We start from the raw sequence: 15,568 nt of genomic DNA on the forward strand, positions 1-15,568 counted from the left end.
TGAAGGTGCAGATGCAGATCCGGCCCATCAGTGGATTACCAAACGTAAACTGTTCAGCCTGGCAAAGGAATGCTCCCCACTGAGTGCCCTTCTATTTGATGCATGGAATAATCTCCCTCAAAAGGTCATGGCAGCAGAAGCAGTAGATAGATTTGGACTGGAATTAGATAGCTACCAAGAAGCATTAGAATATAGAGGGGTACATGTATTTTGGCAGGACTGGTGCATGGTATGGATCGGTGATTGGATATATGTGTAGTGATTGCGATGTCTACAAGATAGTGTGGTCAAAAGAGAAGGTGCTGTTGGTGTTTCTGTCCTCATGGACCTCACCCTACACCTCTCAAAACACAAATGAATACATAACGTGTGTGTATGTGTGTGTCAAAACCTTGAGGAAGAACGGTCCCCAGCTGATGAGCCGTGCAGTCTGGAAACCAGTCAGTGGCTTATAGGTTAAGGTTCTTACTTTAGGTAAGGGAACTATATTTTGAGGTTTACAATCTTCTTTTCTTTTTTTACTAAATACACAATTTGATGTCTGTCTCTGTGTCTGTAATATATCAAGCAGGGAAAGCAGTTTGAAGGCATCATCAATCTTTTATTGTGCTCCACACATAGAAACCTCAGAACCATTCATGAGCCCAATCTCCTTGTGCCGCCATGTTCCCGCCTCGCGATGACCGCACTTCTGGTTGATCTCATACATGACAGTGTCTGATGGTTTTTTGACCACAATACATTCGTTGGTTACTTATCCAATGGCAACCAAACGTGACAGGAGGACTAAGGGTCACACAATGGAGGTTGCAGCGATTTAACTCCACCCCAAGGTGGGGAGGTGGGGGTAGTGCCTTGCACGAACTCTGTGTTGAAGTGTATGATCGGTTATAATGGCTTTCATGGGGCACTCCTTCCGGACGTAAAAAAAAATTTTAGAACCACAAACGTATCAGTTAATTATGTCCAACGTACAATTACATACCTAAACAGTCGCTACGAAACTGAAAGAAGTTTCGAGGAAACTCGACATGATTAATATATTCTATACTTATCGTGTCTCCCTCAGATAAACGGCTCAGAGCCGTCTCGACTTGCTCGGCCTCTAGTCTAGGTAATGGGTAAAAAACGATCTATAGCTAACAAAGCTGCTTAAATGAGTCTTTACGCATGAATGATAGAGGTTGAACGATGTAGGGTGTCGCGATTTAACTCCACCTCCCCAAAGGGGTGTTCCGCCTTAGGGGAAGTCCGTGTTAAGATGTTTTTTTCCGTATCACGATAGCTAAGGCCAAAAAAAAAAATGTTGCATTGGCGTAACCCGCCCGACCCTAAAAATTCCGCCGACCCTACGTTTTTTTTTGTTTTTTTGCTATCGAAAAATTTTGCCGACCCTATTTTATTGCTATTTTTGTTGTTTTGCTATCGTTTTCAAGTATCTTGTTGATTGCGATCGCGATCGCAAAAACCCGGAAGTGTTTCGAACAGAACCCGCCGACAAAAAGGGTGGTACTCGAGCCGGGGGAGATTTTGAGAGGGATTTATTAGGAAAAAAAAAAAAAAAAAAAAAAAGATCCCGACCGACCTACCCTATTTTTCAGTGACCCGTTACGCCAATGCAACATTTTTTTTTTTTGGCCTAATGGTGGCATTCCTCAAAGGCCGCTTCTCATAACAAAAATAACACCAATGATTATAATAGCATAAAAATGTTATTACAAAACAATATCCCCCCTCCCCAAAGGGTTTTTGTGAAGTGCGATATTGCCCCCCTCCCGACACATACGGAAATAAATGATACTTCGGGAAATTTAAAATGGTGAGGAATGATTTCCAAATCTCCATCATCATAATGTCATTCATAGTCTGATCCTTCCTATTACCTGATCGAACATGTTATGCCATGCACGGTCTGATCCTTCCAATAACCTGATCCAACATATCATGCATGATCTGATCCTTCCAATTCCCTGATGTAACGTATGCCATGCATGGTCTGATCCTTTCAATGACCTAACCTACCATGTTATGTCATGCACGGTCTGATCCTTTCAATGACCTGATCCAATATATCATGCATGATCTGATCCTTCCAATGACCTGATCCAACATATCATGCATGATCTGATCCTTCCAATTCCCTGATCTAACATATGCCATGCATGGTCTGATCCTTCCAATGACCTGATGTAACGTATGCCATGCATGGTCTGATCCTTTCAATGACCTGATCCAATATAGCATGCATGATCTGATCCTTCCAATTCCCTGATCTAATATATGCCATGCATGGTCTGATCCTTTCAATGACCTGATCCAATATATCATGCATGGTCTGATCCTTCCAATTCCCTGATCTAACATATGCCATGCATGGTCTGATCCTTTCAAGGACCTAACCTACCATGTTATGTCATGCATGATCTGATCCTTCCAATGATCCGACCTAACATGTTGTTAAACATTCCAGTAAGCCACTTGTCGAGCGCTCTACAAGCTGATTGGTAATGGAACGCCAGACCAGTTGAACGCACGAAACTTCTTCTGTGTTTCCCCCTCATTCCTCATTAGGGTTAGGGTTAGCTGTTAGATGACCTCAACATCCTCACCACAAACAAGGAAACCCAACTTCCAAAATAACATTCCACACCAATGAAATCAAGCTCATAAGATGTGACAAGTTACTCATGTGTAAGCCAGTACTGGCAACTGGACAGCCAAAGCTGACCAAGGCACAATCTCGGGTGGCTCCATATCTAGAATTGTTCGGAATACATTATTCTACATGTGTACCAATTTTGGTGCTTTTATGCAAATTTGAACAATTGGTTTGCTATGCTGCAGTACTATATGGGAGAGCAGCTAGGAGAAAACCTCTTCTTCGACCAGCCAACATTCAAAGGAGAAAGAAGTGGGCTGACGAGATGGCCAACAGACCCTTGGAGTTTTGGCAAACTGTCATTTTTTCAGACGAGTCCCAATTCACTCAATTTTCTGAGAGTGGATGTGTATGGGTCTGGAGACTTCCCAGTCAAGTGTTCTCTTTGAATCGATTGCAGCTAACTCTCAAACATGGTGGTTTTTCAGTGATGGTGTGAGGAGCAATCTGGAGCACTGGTCGGTCAGAAATTGTGGAGTGTGTTGGCAACATCAACTCTACGATACACATTTCTATCCTTGAGGATGGACTTCTCCCTGTCTTCTCCACTGGACAGATGGTAAAAAACAACACTGTTCATGAAAGATGGAGCTCCATGCCCACACTGCAAATAACACCAAAAAATAGAAATGGGATCAAGTGACTTCCATGGCCAAATCATTGTCTTGACATGAATCCCATTGAACACCTCTGGGCCATGTTGGATCGAGCTGTGAGGAAAAATTCCAGGAAACCAACATCATGGGCAGAATTCCTAAACCTTTTGCGTGAAGCCTGGACAGAAATCCCACAAGAGAAAATTTCGGAACTCGTCAGTTCTATGTCTGAAAGAGTAAAAGCGTTGAAATCTGCAAATGGCAAGTCTACCAAATACTCGTGTATGTATTAAAATGGATCAAATGTTCTTCAAATGTTAAATAAATAAATTCTTTAACAATCATGGTGTCTATTTACTTCTGTCATGTCTCTGTATATAAGAATGAAAACCCTGGTGATGTCCCTGTGTCTGCCCCACAGTTCTCATCACCATTCCCCCTCACTCGGTGAAATCAAGTTGATAAACAGGTAGATTGGCCTTCTGTATCCAAGTTCCTTGCACACTCAATCAAATATACATACTCTGGACAAAGTGTTGGTGCGACTGAAGCAGTACCTGGGCAAAAATTAAGCTGGCTGGCTTGCCATTGCCTTACCAGGACTCAGTCAGGGCAGGAATTGCGAATTTGTTCAGGGTGCTGGCGATAACGAGCTTGCTTTTCACAAAATACACCGTGGGATCTTTAAGGTCCACCACCAAGCAATGCTGACGGATGGGTCTTTCGGCTTAACATCCATCCAAATGAACGGCACACACATTGATGCCTCTGAGAAGTTAATTGATTAAAAACACGTATCTTATCCCAAACCGTCTCAGTTATCTAACGTATCATTTCAAAACTTGCTCAAGCAATGTTTTCAAATGGAAACTTACAAAATGCTTGTCAACAACTTTGCATGGGATAAAAGAGTGAATTAATTTGAAATCGTTTCACCCTACAACAGAAAAAAAATTATTGTATTTCATCATCATCCTTTCAAAATATACTGTGTGATCTTAAACATCCACAACATCATTGAAGTGGGTGATGGCAGATTTATTTCCTGATCCAAATGACCACTTTCTCTAGCAGGCGACGGACCCTGCAAGCACAACATAAGAACGGCAGTTTACATTGAAGTCTGACCTCATCAATGATCGAACCCAGACGAGGAAACTCAAAGGCTTCTTCTTCATCAGCGAAAATTAGACCTATCATTGTCACACCAATGAAGGATTCCACACCAATGAAACATTATCAAAATATTCCAGAATGTTCTTTCGTTATGCAGCACATGGTAGCATCATTTGCTGATGACAAAGATGCAGTGCCCCCTGTAGATTAGAGGAGGAATTTGGAATAAGGCCAGTGTGCCGGCGATAATTCGCCGACTCTTCACGAAGATTTGGAAGCAAAGGAACATGACTGCTGACAGACGACACTGCACATCATGCTAAGATAAGTTAGAGCACAGGTTATCATTCACCTTCCCACATTGGTATTCAATCGTGGAACACCTTCGAAAGTTCAAAAGAAATCTCAAAATATACAGCTTTTAACTTCACATATAGTGTAAGATGCTTGGATGTTCAGTTTAAATAAAAATAAATAAATACTTTAACCCTTTGAACCCGAGCAGCCGTTTTACCAGCAGATATTCAAACCTCCATATACCTGAGTGGCCGGATTTTTCTCCAGGGAGCCCAGGGAGCCGAAAGTCCAAGGAGATCAGATCAGGGTTCAAAGGGTTAAATATTGTAAAACGTACCCAGCAAAAGTTGCTATCCACCATCGAGAGCGATACAATCAAGCTCATAAGATGTGACAAGTTACTCATGTGTAAGCAATTCTGGCCATGTAACATGGTGGTCACGCAAGAAGAAGAAGCAGAAGCAGAAGCAGAAGCAGAAGCAGAAGAAGAAGCAGAAGCAGAAGCAGAAGAAGAAGAAGAAGAAGAAGAAGAAGAAGAAGAAGCAGAAGAAGAAGAAGAAGAAGAAGAAGAAGAAGAAGAAGAAGAAGAAGAAGAAGAAGAAGAAGAAGAAGAAGAAGAAGAAGAAGCAGAAGCAGAAGCAGAAGCAGAAGCAGCAGAAGCAGCAGAAGAAGAAGAAGAAGAAGAAGAAGAAGAAGAAGAAGAAGAAGAAGAAGAAGAAGAATAAGAATAAGAATAAGAATAAGAAGAAGAAGAAGAAGAAGAAGAAGAAGAAGAAGAAGTCTTTTTGCATCTTCAGACGCATAGGGTTGCCGAGGCAGTTTTTCCTGGACGGGTCACCACTCCGACGCAGGATACTCAAATGCCTCATCCTTCCCAGTAAAGCTGGTACTCATTTTGCCAACCTCGGAAGGATGACAGGCTGAGTCAACCCACCTGGTGTTACTTTAAATGGCACGACAGGGGCTCAAACTCAGGACCCTAAGATCTTAAGCCAGCCACCTTAACCCTGAAGCAAACGCCATGCTGGTCACGCAAGGCAGCTAATAAAATACAGTACTGGCAATAATTATGAAAACCGCAGAAAAACTGGGTACAGAATGAAAAAAAGGTGAATTTGCCTCTCCCTTTGTCTCTCCTCAGCACAGATATTCCAGCAGCTACGCATCCATTGAGACCACTTTGAGAACAATGCTAACACACGTACTTTGAGTTAGGTCAATCGCAAGATCTCTACTGGACCGTCGTCGATCATGTCGAGAACATACGAATCAACATCACATTTGGAGAGTTTGGGCTTTCTTCCTTGACAATTTATATTGTCCGGTTATATTATTGCATATCCTCCAGTCTTGGACACAGTTCCTGCTGAAACAATCTGTCACATGGAGTATCCTTCACCAGCTAAGACTTTGATTCCTATATGCTTGTCATGTTATATTTTCTTCCAAGGAGCCATAGTATTCACCACACCACAACGATATCACCGTCGATATCCTTAGTCCTTCTGCAGGTACGGCACTTTCTGATTGCTTGCATGACAACCTCTATTCACCACATGACTGCACGATGAAGCATTTCATTTTTTTTTTTTTTTTTTTTTTTTTACACACCTGGTGTTGGCTTAGTGGTTAGGGTGGCAGCTTGGGATCCCAGTGTCCTGAGTTCAAGCCCCGTTGGCTGCTGAATAGGGGGTTGACTCAGCCTGTCATCCTTCCGAGGTCGGCGAAATGAGTGCCAGTGTACTGGTCCCGGTGTATGCCCCGGTTAGAATAGGTGTACCATATCCCTGTGTGTCGTAAGAGGCGACCAGGGTTGGCGTCAGGAAGGGCATCCGGCCATAAAACATTGCCTCACAAAAAGCCAAACCCCTGCACAGCAGGGAAAAATGGCTGTAAAAACGGTCATATATATTATACACGATGCCATTCTTTCACACGTTTTTTTTGCATTTTAAACCCAGATTTTCCTGTTTCCATTATTATTTATTATATGGTACCATACATGTTGTCAAATTGAGCACAGTGAATTATCGGTTAGTACAGGATGTTCCAGATGAAATGCCATAATTGTACACATTTCTTAATGACACAAACAATAAACTGGACGTACTATACAGAGGAAAGTCTTCAGTTTTGTTTCACCTTCATCCTAAAATGATGTTGACCTTCTAACCCAGCATCGTTGACAATGGGTGGCAGAACATCACACTAAGAGCATCAACCATTGGCACCATGTTCTTTCAATCAATGTGTCTAGATTGTGCCTACATTTCAACGATAGACATACTCGAGTCTGGAGAATGAGATCGGCAGTGATCTGCTAATTCTGCCATTTGGCATCATGGCCACAGTGTGGCCAGTTTGATGGTACAGGCTGGCATTCAAGTAGGCTGAATAAATGACCATGTCATTCGGAGCGATACTGTGACTGGTGTTACAGTATCCCTCCGAATGGTGTCAGATATAGTGATGAGATCATCACTCCTACAGTCATCTATTTGGCACTTAAACAAAGTCCCAACTTCACATTTATGCATTACAGTGCCGATCCAAACTTTGCACATATTCTCACCACTGCATTTCAGGACCATAATCACACAAATTAATTGGCCGAGATGATGTCGAACATTATTGGGACATCCAAGGAAGTCGTGGTTATAGTTGCCAAGTCCGCCCACAGCCTCTCAATCCTGAAAGTGGCCCGGATGGAAGATTGGGGCAACGTCCAACATTGAGAACTGGATCGTGTGATTTGGTCGATGACAAGATGTGCACAAGAGCATGGGAGTTAATTTATTGAAATCCTAGCCACCAGGGGTAATTGATTAGGTGAGAGCTGATTGGTTATTCCCTCCAATTACAGGTGAGAAACATGATTGGGTCTTGTTATTTATATGTTAACTCTGATTGGCATTGCATGTGGTACATGCTTTGGAGTCTCGGTGGTGCGCGTTTCTGTCTACGCTGTCGCTGATGAATCACCCAAAAGCAATGAAACCGGTCTGGCAGCTGAGGGGGTGTGTAACATTGGGGTTCTCATGTGTGTATTCTTTGTGAACATCTTTACAGCTGTGGAGGAACTCTGGGAAGGGTTTGAAACAGCGATAGGGATGACCTTGGGTAGCCTTTCATGGTTGCTTAACGCAGCTTCTTTGGCGAGAATAGCATGGTAGGAGTGAATTTATTTATATAATCCTAGCCACCTGGGTTTAATTGATTAGGTGAGAGCTAATTAGTTATTCCCTCTATTCACAGGTGAGAGATGTGGGTAGGTCTTCATTTTTCAAATATATATATATATATTGTTACGGTCTTCGCGCCCGCCGGCGTGCGACGGCCACGTAACTCGAATCGCGGCACGTCGCCCACCGGACGGACAATCCAGTCGTGACCCTCTCGGACTAACGCCGGGAACCAGTCACGGGTGGACCTTTCGGTCTCACCGCGATCGAGCCAATCAGCCCCCGCGTGGGATAGGGTTGCTCGCCAAATTCGAACTACCTAAGTACCCACGCGGAGGGTAGACCGGGCGATCGCACCTCGCCGCAGGTCGACTTCGGACACGGGCCACTTAAGCGACCCGTTCCGTACTATCAGAATAACCGAGCGGTGTTATCGTCGACCTCGACGGTTCGATTAATTATTGGGCGTATTCAGCCCACTACCAACCCTTTACGTGAAGCAAGATGGGGGTTCAATGGGGAAAAAGACGAAGCGAAGCGGGAAACAGTTCAACAATAAAGCACATTTATTCTCGGCACACGGGAAGCACACAAATACAATTCCACCAAATGCACACAAAAAGAAAACACAATTCCATTTACACAAAAAGCAAACATAAAAGTGAAAACACAGTGCAGAGCTAATTCCGACTACCGAGCACACGGCAACACTTATACAATTCTACTTCACAGACGGCGCCGACAACACATACCCAAAACCAAGGAAAAGAAATACCCCCAAGGATGGGGTAGGCCTGGGGCCGAGACCTGGTCGGGCCTACCCGTCTGGTGATGAGACGCGGAGCGGCGATGGCCCCGCAACCCGCGGGCCTCGTGGACAGTGCCTGGCAGGGGGGTGGGAACGGGGCCCCCTTGGTCGCACTATCTCAGCGCGGGGGGAAACAGGAGGGGGGGTTGCTGATGCTCGGGGTATAGAGGATCTTTATCATGTGCGACGAGCGTCTCCACCTCGGCCAGGTCGCGCTGCCGGCCTCCCTCGGGCGCGCAGCTCCTTGCACGACGCGAGCACCCTTCGTCCGACTCGCCGCCTCTCCACAGCTCGTCCCCTCCGTTCCGACTCTCCTTCGCCTCGTTCCGACCTTTACGACTCCCTTCTTCCTCGTTCCGACTTTTTTACTACTCCTTTTACTGACGAACACCGTCCTTTTATCCCCCCGTAACTTCGCCTTTGACCCCCTCCCTTTGACCTTTCAACTCGCTCCCCATTGGCCCGACAAAAAGTGGGCGTGAAGGCTTTTTGATCCACAAATTTGCATATATCGATCGCCCTGGGGGCGGGGCCAATTCGCCCCTCGCTCACCGATTGGACGGCAAAAAGTGGGCGTGTGTCGTTTTGGATCCGTTTTTGAAGCAGAAAATCCGTGATTTTGTACACGCTGTTCAACGTGCGCCCTACACGAGTCCAGCATCGGTGCCCATGAGTGGCGCGAGATGACGGTGATGCGATGGTGGCGAGTTGCGACGGTAAAGGTCATGGCGGTTGTGGTGAAGCGGCGTTGTGGTTGTGATGGTGGCGATTGGTCCAAAATAAAGATAGTAAAAGAAAAACGGCTATCCTGAAGAGTCGCAGCACGTATAAATGACATGTATTCCCACTAGACAACGGGTTTGGGCCTAACTACACATGCACTTACCGAGATACCTCACCTAAGGGACCTGAATGGTGGTTTGCGAATCTGGTAACCACAACAATATATATATATATATATATATATATATATATATATATATATATATATATATATATATATATATATATATATATATATTCTTCATAATACACTTTCTTACTTACTAATTACACTTCGGCAGGAGACTGTTTCGGCAGCACCAACGCTCTGTACAGAGTATGGTCCCAATGGATGGATGGAATTACATTACCTGTATATATTGGAAAAAAAAAAAAACATCTTGGACTGTTATGAGCATCTTTGTTCATAGAATTTCTTGAATGAACCTTGAAAGTAGTATCTGTGCAGCCAGTATACAGCTAACTGTATGTGCATATCAATATCAATATGTTCTGGCCTCAATATATTAATCAACTTTGGAGGCAAAAAACAACAAAAAACTTTCCATTCACTCACTTAAACAAATCAATGATTAGAACATGATTAGTGTGATCAATAAAAAGACCAAAAGCAAAGCACTCACTACTGCTCTTTCTGGCAGTGGTATGGTGATGGCCCTGTATATCATCCAGAGAATTGGAGCCCACTGATGAACTGTCCATTCCATCATGGGTTGATGGTGATGTGTCGAGTGGTGGACCATCAGGCGCTGATCGAAGCCGTTCGCGGCTGCCATCCTTACGAGGCCGCATGAGTTTCTTCATCTGTGTGGTGATCCAGTTACTCTTCCTGCGGCAAAGTGGCATCGGGGTCAGTGCTTATGGTTTTTAGAATGCACTGAACAAGTCACTATAAAATCACTTCCTGAATTAAATTTTATTTACTAAAATAATTATTTCAAATAAACATTCAGGAACCTGCCTCCCTGAATATTAACCAGACTGTGTGTAATGGTTAGAGCATCCGTTCCGAGTCTGGGAGGTCAGGTCAGGTCAGGTATGGGAGCATGCGCCGGAGCAGCGCGTCGCTGCGTCCACTTTCCGCCGGTACTCCAGTGGCCTCCGTCTGACCATCCCCCAGGCAGATACCTCGCACATTCCTATCTCCTTGAGATGCTGATCAACCTGTTGCAACCACGAGGCACGTGGTCGGCCCATTGGCCCCGTCCACTCACGAGGCTCCCTCGCTGAGAGAATCTGGTGAGCAGGATCAGCATCACGAAAACGAGCCACATGTCCATACAGCCACAGCTGGCGCTCACAGACGATGCAGGTAACAAATCTCATTTGAGTCTCTCTCAGCAACCGCTCGTTGGACACAAAGTCCGACCAGCAATAGCCAAGGATTCTCCGAAGAGACCTGGTCCCAAAGGAATTAAGTCTCCGTCTCAGATCGTTGGTCAGAGTACAAGTCTCACATTCGTAGAGCAAGACTGGAAGCACCAAGGACCTGAAGACTCGGACTTTTGTCCTCCTACACAGGTACCGACAGCACCACACCCCATGATCCAGTGAATCCATGACTCCCCAGGCCCGACCCAGACGTCTGTTGACCTCTGGCTCACAGCCAGTGGAGACATGAATATCACTGCCAAGGTAAGTGAATCTCTCCGTGACCTCAATATCCTCACCACAAACTGGTACAGACAAGATAGCAGCATTCAAGATGTCATTGAAAGCTTGATTCTTAGTTTTGACCCAAGAAACCAGTAATCCCAGCGGCTCCGACTCCTCATTCAGCACCTCGAGGGCCCCCAAGAGGATGTCTAAAGTCTCCGCAAAGATGACTGCATCGTCTGCGAAATCAAGGTCAGAGATCTTACCATTACCAAACTATCTTGATATCTCTGACATCCTCCCCAGAATCCAATCCATACAAGTGCTGAAAAGTGTGGGGGCCAGTACACACCCCTGACAAACTCCAGTAACAACTGGAAATAAGTTGGAGATGGTATCACCACATCTCACAGCACTCTCAGTACCATAGTATAGTTCAGACATCAGATTGATCAGTTTTGGTGGAATCCTCGGAAGACCAAGAATCCTCCAGAGGGCATCCTGATTCACTGAATCAAACGCTTTACAGAGATCAACATAGACCGCAAGCAGCCCCTGTCAAAACTCGTCTGCATTCCCTGAGGACCAGAAGAGCAAGGATACGGTCAATCGTTGACCTCTTTGGTGTAAAGCCTGACTGCTCTCAGCATTGGTGCTCAAGCAGATGGTGGCAAACCCTATCAAGAATTATCCGAGCAAAGACCTTGCCCGGCACTGAGAGCAGGGTCACCCCGCGGTAGTTGTTGCCGTCCTGGCCATCACCCTTCCCTTTTCAGAGAGGGATAACAAGGACACACACGCAACGTTGAAGTTAAATGATCACAAAACAATGTCATCTCGCGATATGTGATGGATCAACTGATAAGCGCAGGTATATTAACATATGAAATGAATAGAACCCTCCTCCTTCCAAATAACCAGTTTTCCCTGCGAAGAGTTTCCTTCTGTCAGTCTGTCAGGTCAGGTTCGATCTGTGACCTGCTACAGGTACCATGTAAACCTGTACTAACCTGTTCCATGGTCGGGTTGTCGGCGACTAAACCGTCTCCCCCAGCAGGTTTTCTGGTGAGGAGGGTGTTTGGATATGGACACCCAGCAGGATTAAAAACAAAACCTGTCAAAGGGCGGAGGAGCTCCTTGCGAGCCAACGGCCATCCATATCTAGTGCCCAACTGTGTCTGCGGACGTCCTCCTGCAGTTGGGTCACTTCTTATTAGGAGGTTGGTGGCAGGATTTGCACTCTGGCCACCGTAAAACCCTTCATTCCGCAAAACGCAAAAACACAAAAAAATCTGAAAACCACTCCGTGGGAGTACCTCCTGTGCAGCTTCCCTTCGCAGAGCAGCTCACCGGATGACGGGATTGGGGCAAAGCCTTCGGGACCCCCAATCTTTGATAGGAGGGAAACCACGGGGTAACATCCCTGGGTCAGATTGTGGGAGAGTGTGTCGGAGTGGTGCTGAGGTGTCGTCCACCAGACGGCGGTCTCCTTGGGTTAACCTGAGGCGGTCCCTTCGGGTGGGTGCCTGGAATGTCCTATCCCTAAGAGAGGATGATCACCTGTCTCTGTTATCATCTGAGCTCAAGCGTTTGGACATCGGGATTGCAGCTCTCTCTGAGGTTCGGAGACCGGATTGCGGCGAGATAATGGTGGGTGGTTACACCTACTATTGGTCTGGTCGCTCTGATGGTTACCATACCCAAGGAGTTGCTGTAGCTGTGTCCAATAAGCTGACCCCAATGATAATTGAGGTAACACCGGTCAACGAGCGTATTATGAGATTAAGGATTCGTCACTCCTTAGGTGTCATTTCCCTGGTCTCTGTTTATGCTCCGACTGAGGCGAGTGATCTCACCGTGAAGGATGCATTCTACGCCACACTCGAGTCTGTGGTTGATCAGTGCCCCAGACGAGATACACTTCTAGTCTTGGGGGATTTCAATGCATCGACTGGAACTGATAGGGATGGTTATGAGGTGTGTGTTGGTCCCCATGGGTCAGGAACTATGAACCAGAATGGCACTAAGTTCCTTGACTTTGCAAGAAGTCATGGACTTAGGGTGGCTGGTTCATGGTTTCAGCGCCCACAAGCTCATCGCTGGACTTGGTATTCCAACGCTGGCGGTGTGGCAAAGGAGATTGACCATGTCCTCATTGACGGTCGTTGGAGGATGATCCAGAACTGCAGGGTCTACCGGAGTGCTCAGTTCCTCAATACTGACCACAGGCTTGTTGTAGCAACTCTAAAGCTGCACCTTAAATCCTGGAGAATGGTACCATCCCAGCCGAGGCTGGATGTTGCCAAGCTCAGGGATGAGAGAGTAGCTGAGGAGTTTGCGAACAGGCTGAGTGGACACTTGGGGGTCTGGGTGCTTTGGGGGGTCCTGAAGAGTTGTGGAGCGCCTTCAAGACCACCGTCCTTGATGTTGCCGGTGGATGCCTTGGAGCTCACCGCAGGGCAAAGAAGAATTTTGTCTCTCAAGGGACACTGGATACCATTGACCAGAGTCGCAGGGCCAGGCTGAATGGCAGAACTGAGCTGTTCAGGGAGCTGAGGCGTAAAACTGTACGTGCACTGAGGGTGGACAAGGAGGCCTATGTGCGAGGAATCTGTGAGGGAGTAGAGCATCACCTGTGGACAGGTGATTCTCGTCCCGCTTACAGGGGAATTCGCGCATTACGTTCATCCAAGCCCATCCCTCGGAGCACTACAGTTCGAGCAGAGAGTGGTAGGCTCTTGACAGAGGAGTCTGAAGTGAAGGCCCGCTGGGCCGGTTACTTTGAGCGGTTGTACCAGGCTGATCCCCCAACTGTCGAGTTTGACGTCAAGGGTGTTACAATCCCTGTTGCTGACCCTCGAATCAACTGTGGTCCACCTACGCTTGTGGAAACATGGGCTGCGGTGAACCAGTTGAAACGGGGCAAAGCTCCAGGGATCTGTGGCATCCATGCCGAACTTCTCAAGGCTGGTGGAAATGCTGCACTCGTGTCGTTGCATGCAGTTTTGTGCTCTGCCTGGAACACAGGCATCATCCCAACTGAAAGGAAGAGGGGCCTTGTTGTCCCTCTCTGGAAAGGGAAGGGTGATCGCCAAGACTGCAACAACTACCGAGGGGTGACGCTGCTCTCAGTGCCGGGCAAGGTCTTTGCTCGGATAATTCTCGATAGGGTTCGCCACCATCTGCTTGAGCACCAGCGTCCAGAGCAGTCAGGCTTTACACCAAAGAGGTCAACGATTGACCGTATCCTTGCACTTCGTGTCCTCACCGAACGCAGACGAGAGTTTCGGCAGGGGCTGCTTGCAGCCTATGTTGATCTCTGTAAAGCGTTCGATTCAGTGAATCGGGATGTCCTCTGGAGGATTCTTGGTCTTCGTGGGGTGCCACCAAAACTGATCGATCTGATGTCTGAACTCTACTCTGGTACTGAGAGTGCTGTGAAGTGTGGTGGTACCATCTCTGACTTATTTCCAGTTGTTACTGGAGTTCGTCAGGGATGTGTACTTGCCCCCACACTTTTCAGCACTTGTATGGACTGGATTCTAGGGAGGATGTCGGAGAGATCAAGTTGCGGTGCGTCATTTGGGAATGTCAAGATCTCGGACCTTGACTTTGCAGATGATGCAGTCATCTTTGCGGAGACTTTAGACATCCTCTTGGGGGCCCTCGAGGTGCTGAATGAGGAGTCGGAGCCGTTGGGATTACTGGTTTCTTGGGTCAAAACTAAGATCCAGGCTTTCGGTGACATCTTGGATGCTGCTGTCCTGTCTGTGTCTGTTTGTGTTGAGGATGTTGAGGTCGTGGAGAGATTCACTTACCTTGGCAGTGATATTCATGTCTCTGCTGGCTGCGAGTCAGAGGTCAATAGACGTCTGGGTCGGGCCTGGGGAGTCATGGATTCACTGGATCATGGGGTGTGGCGCTGCCGGTACCTGTGCGGGAGGACGAAAGTCCGAGTCTTCAGGTCCTTGGTACTTCCAGTCTTGCTCTATGGGTGCGAGACTTGGACTATGACCAAGGATCTGAGACGGAGACTCAATTCCTTTGGTACCAGGTCTCTACGGAGAATCCTTGGCTATCGCTGGTCGGATTTTGTGTCCAACGAGCGGTTGCTGAGAGAGACTCGGATGCGATTTGTTACCTGCATAGTCCGTGAGCGTCAGTTGCGGCTGTATGGACATGTGGCTCGTTTTCCTGACTCTGATCCTGCTCACCAGATTCTCTCAGCGAGGGAGTCTCATGAGTGGAGGAGGCCAGTGGGTCGACCACGTGCCTCATGGTTGCAACAGGTTGACCATCATCTCAAGGAGATGGGGATGGGCCTGGCATCTGCCTGGGGGATGGCCAGACGGAGGCCCCTGGAGTACCCTTGGAAAGTGGACGCAGCGACGTGCTGTTCTGGCACATGCTCCCATACCTGACCTGACTGAGTTTCCTTCTGTATCCATCTTGTCCACCCTATGCATCCTCCACTACTCCTCATTCCTCCCCATACCCATTGTTTGTCCAAGTTTACCTCTACCTTGGCCTT

The 15,568-nt window shown here is 46.8% G+C and overlaps 1 protein-coding gene across 5 annotated transcripts in view; it reads right to left on the bottom strand.

Annotated features, from left to right (window-relative positions):
• Positions 1–15,568, bottom strand: part of CCDC88A (coiled-coil and HOOK domain protein 88A) — a 176,524-nt gene that overhangs the window by 17,753 nt on the left and 143,203 nt on the right. For all 5 annotated transcript variants that reach the window (XM_085858535.1, XM_085858533.1, XM_085858534.1 and 2 more), the window contains one exon: positions 10,065–10,270. In XM_085858535.1, the coding sequence (XP_085714661.1) occupies positions 10,065–10,270 (206 nt within the window). The remainder of the gene's footprint in view (positions 1–10,064; positions 10,271–15,568) is intronic.

This window comes from Eptatretus burgeri, chromosome 15 (assembly GCF_056783735.1).
Source record: "Eptatretus burgeri isolate ZD-2024b chromosome 15, Ebu_testis_v1, whole genome shotgun sequence".
Lineage (NCBI taxonomy): Eukaryota > Metazoa > Chordata > Myxini > Myxiniformes > Myxinidae > Eptatretus > Eptatretus burgeri.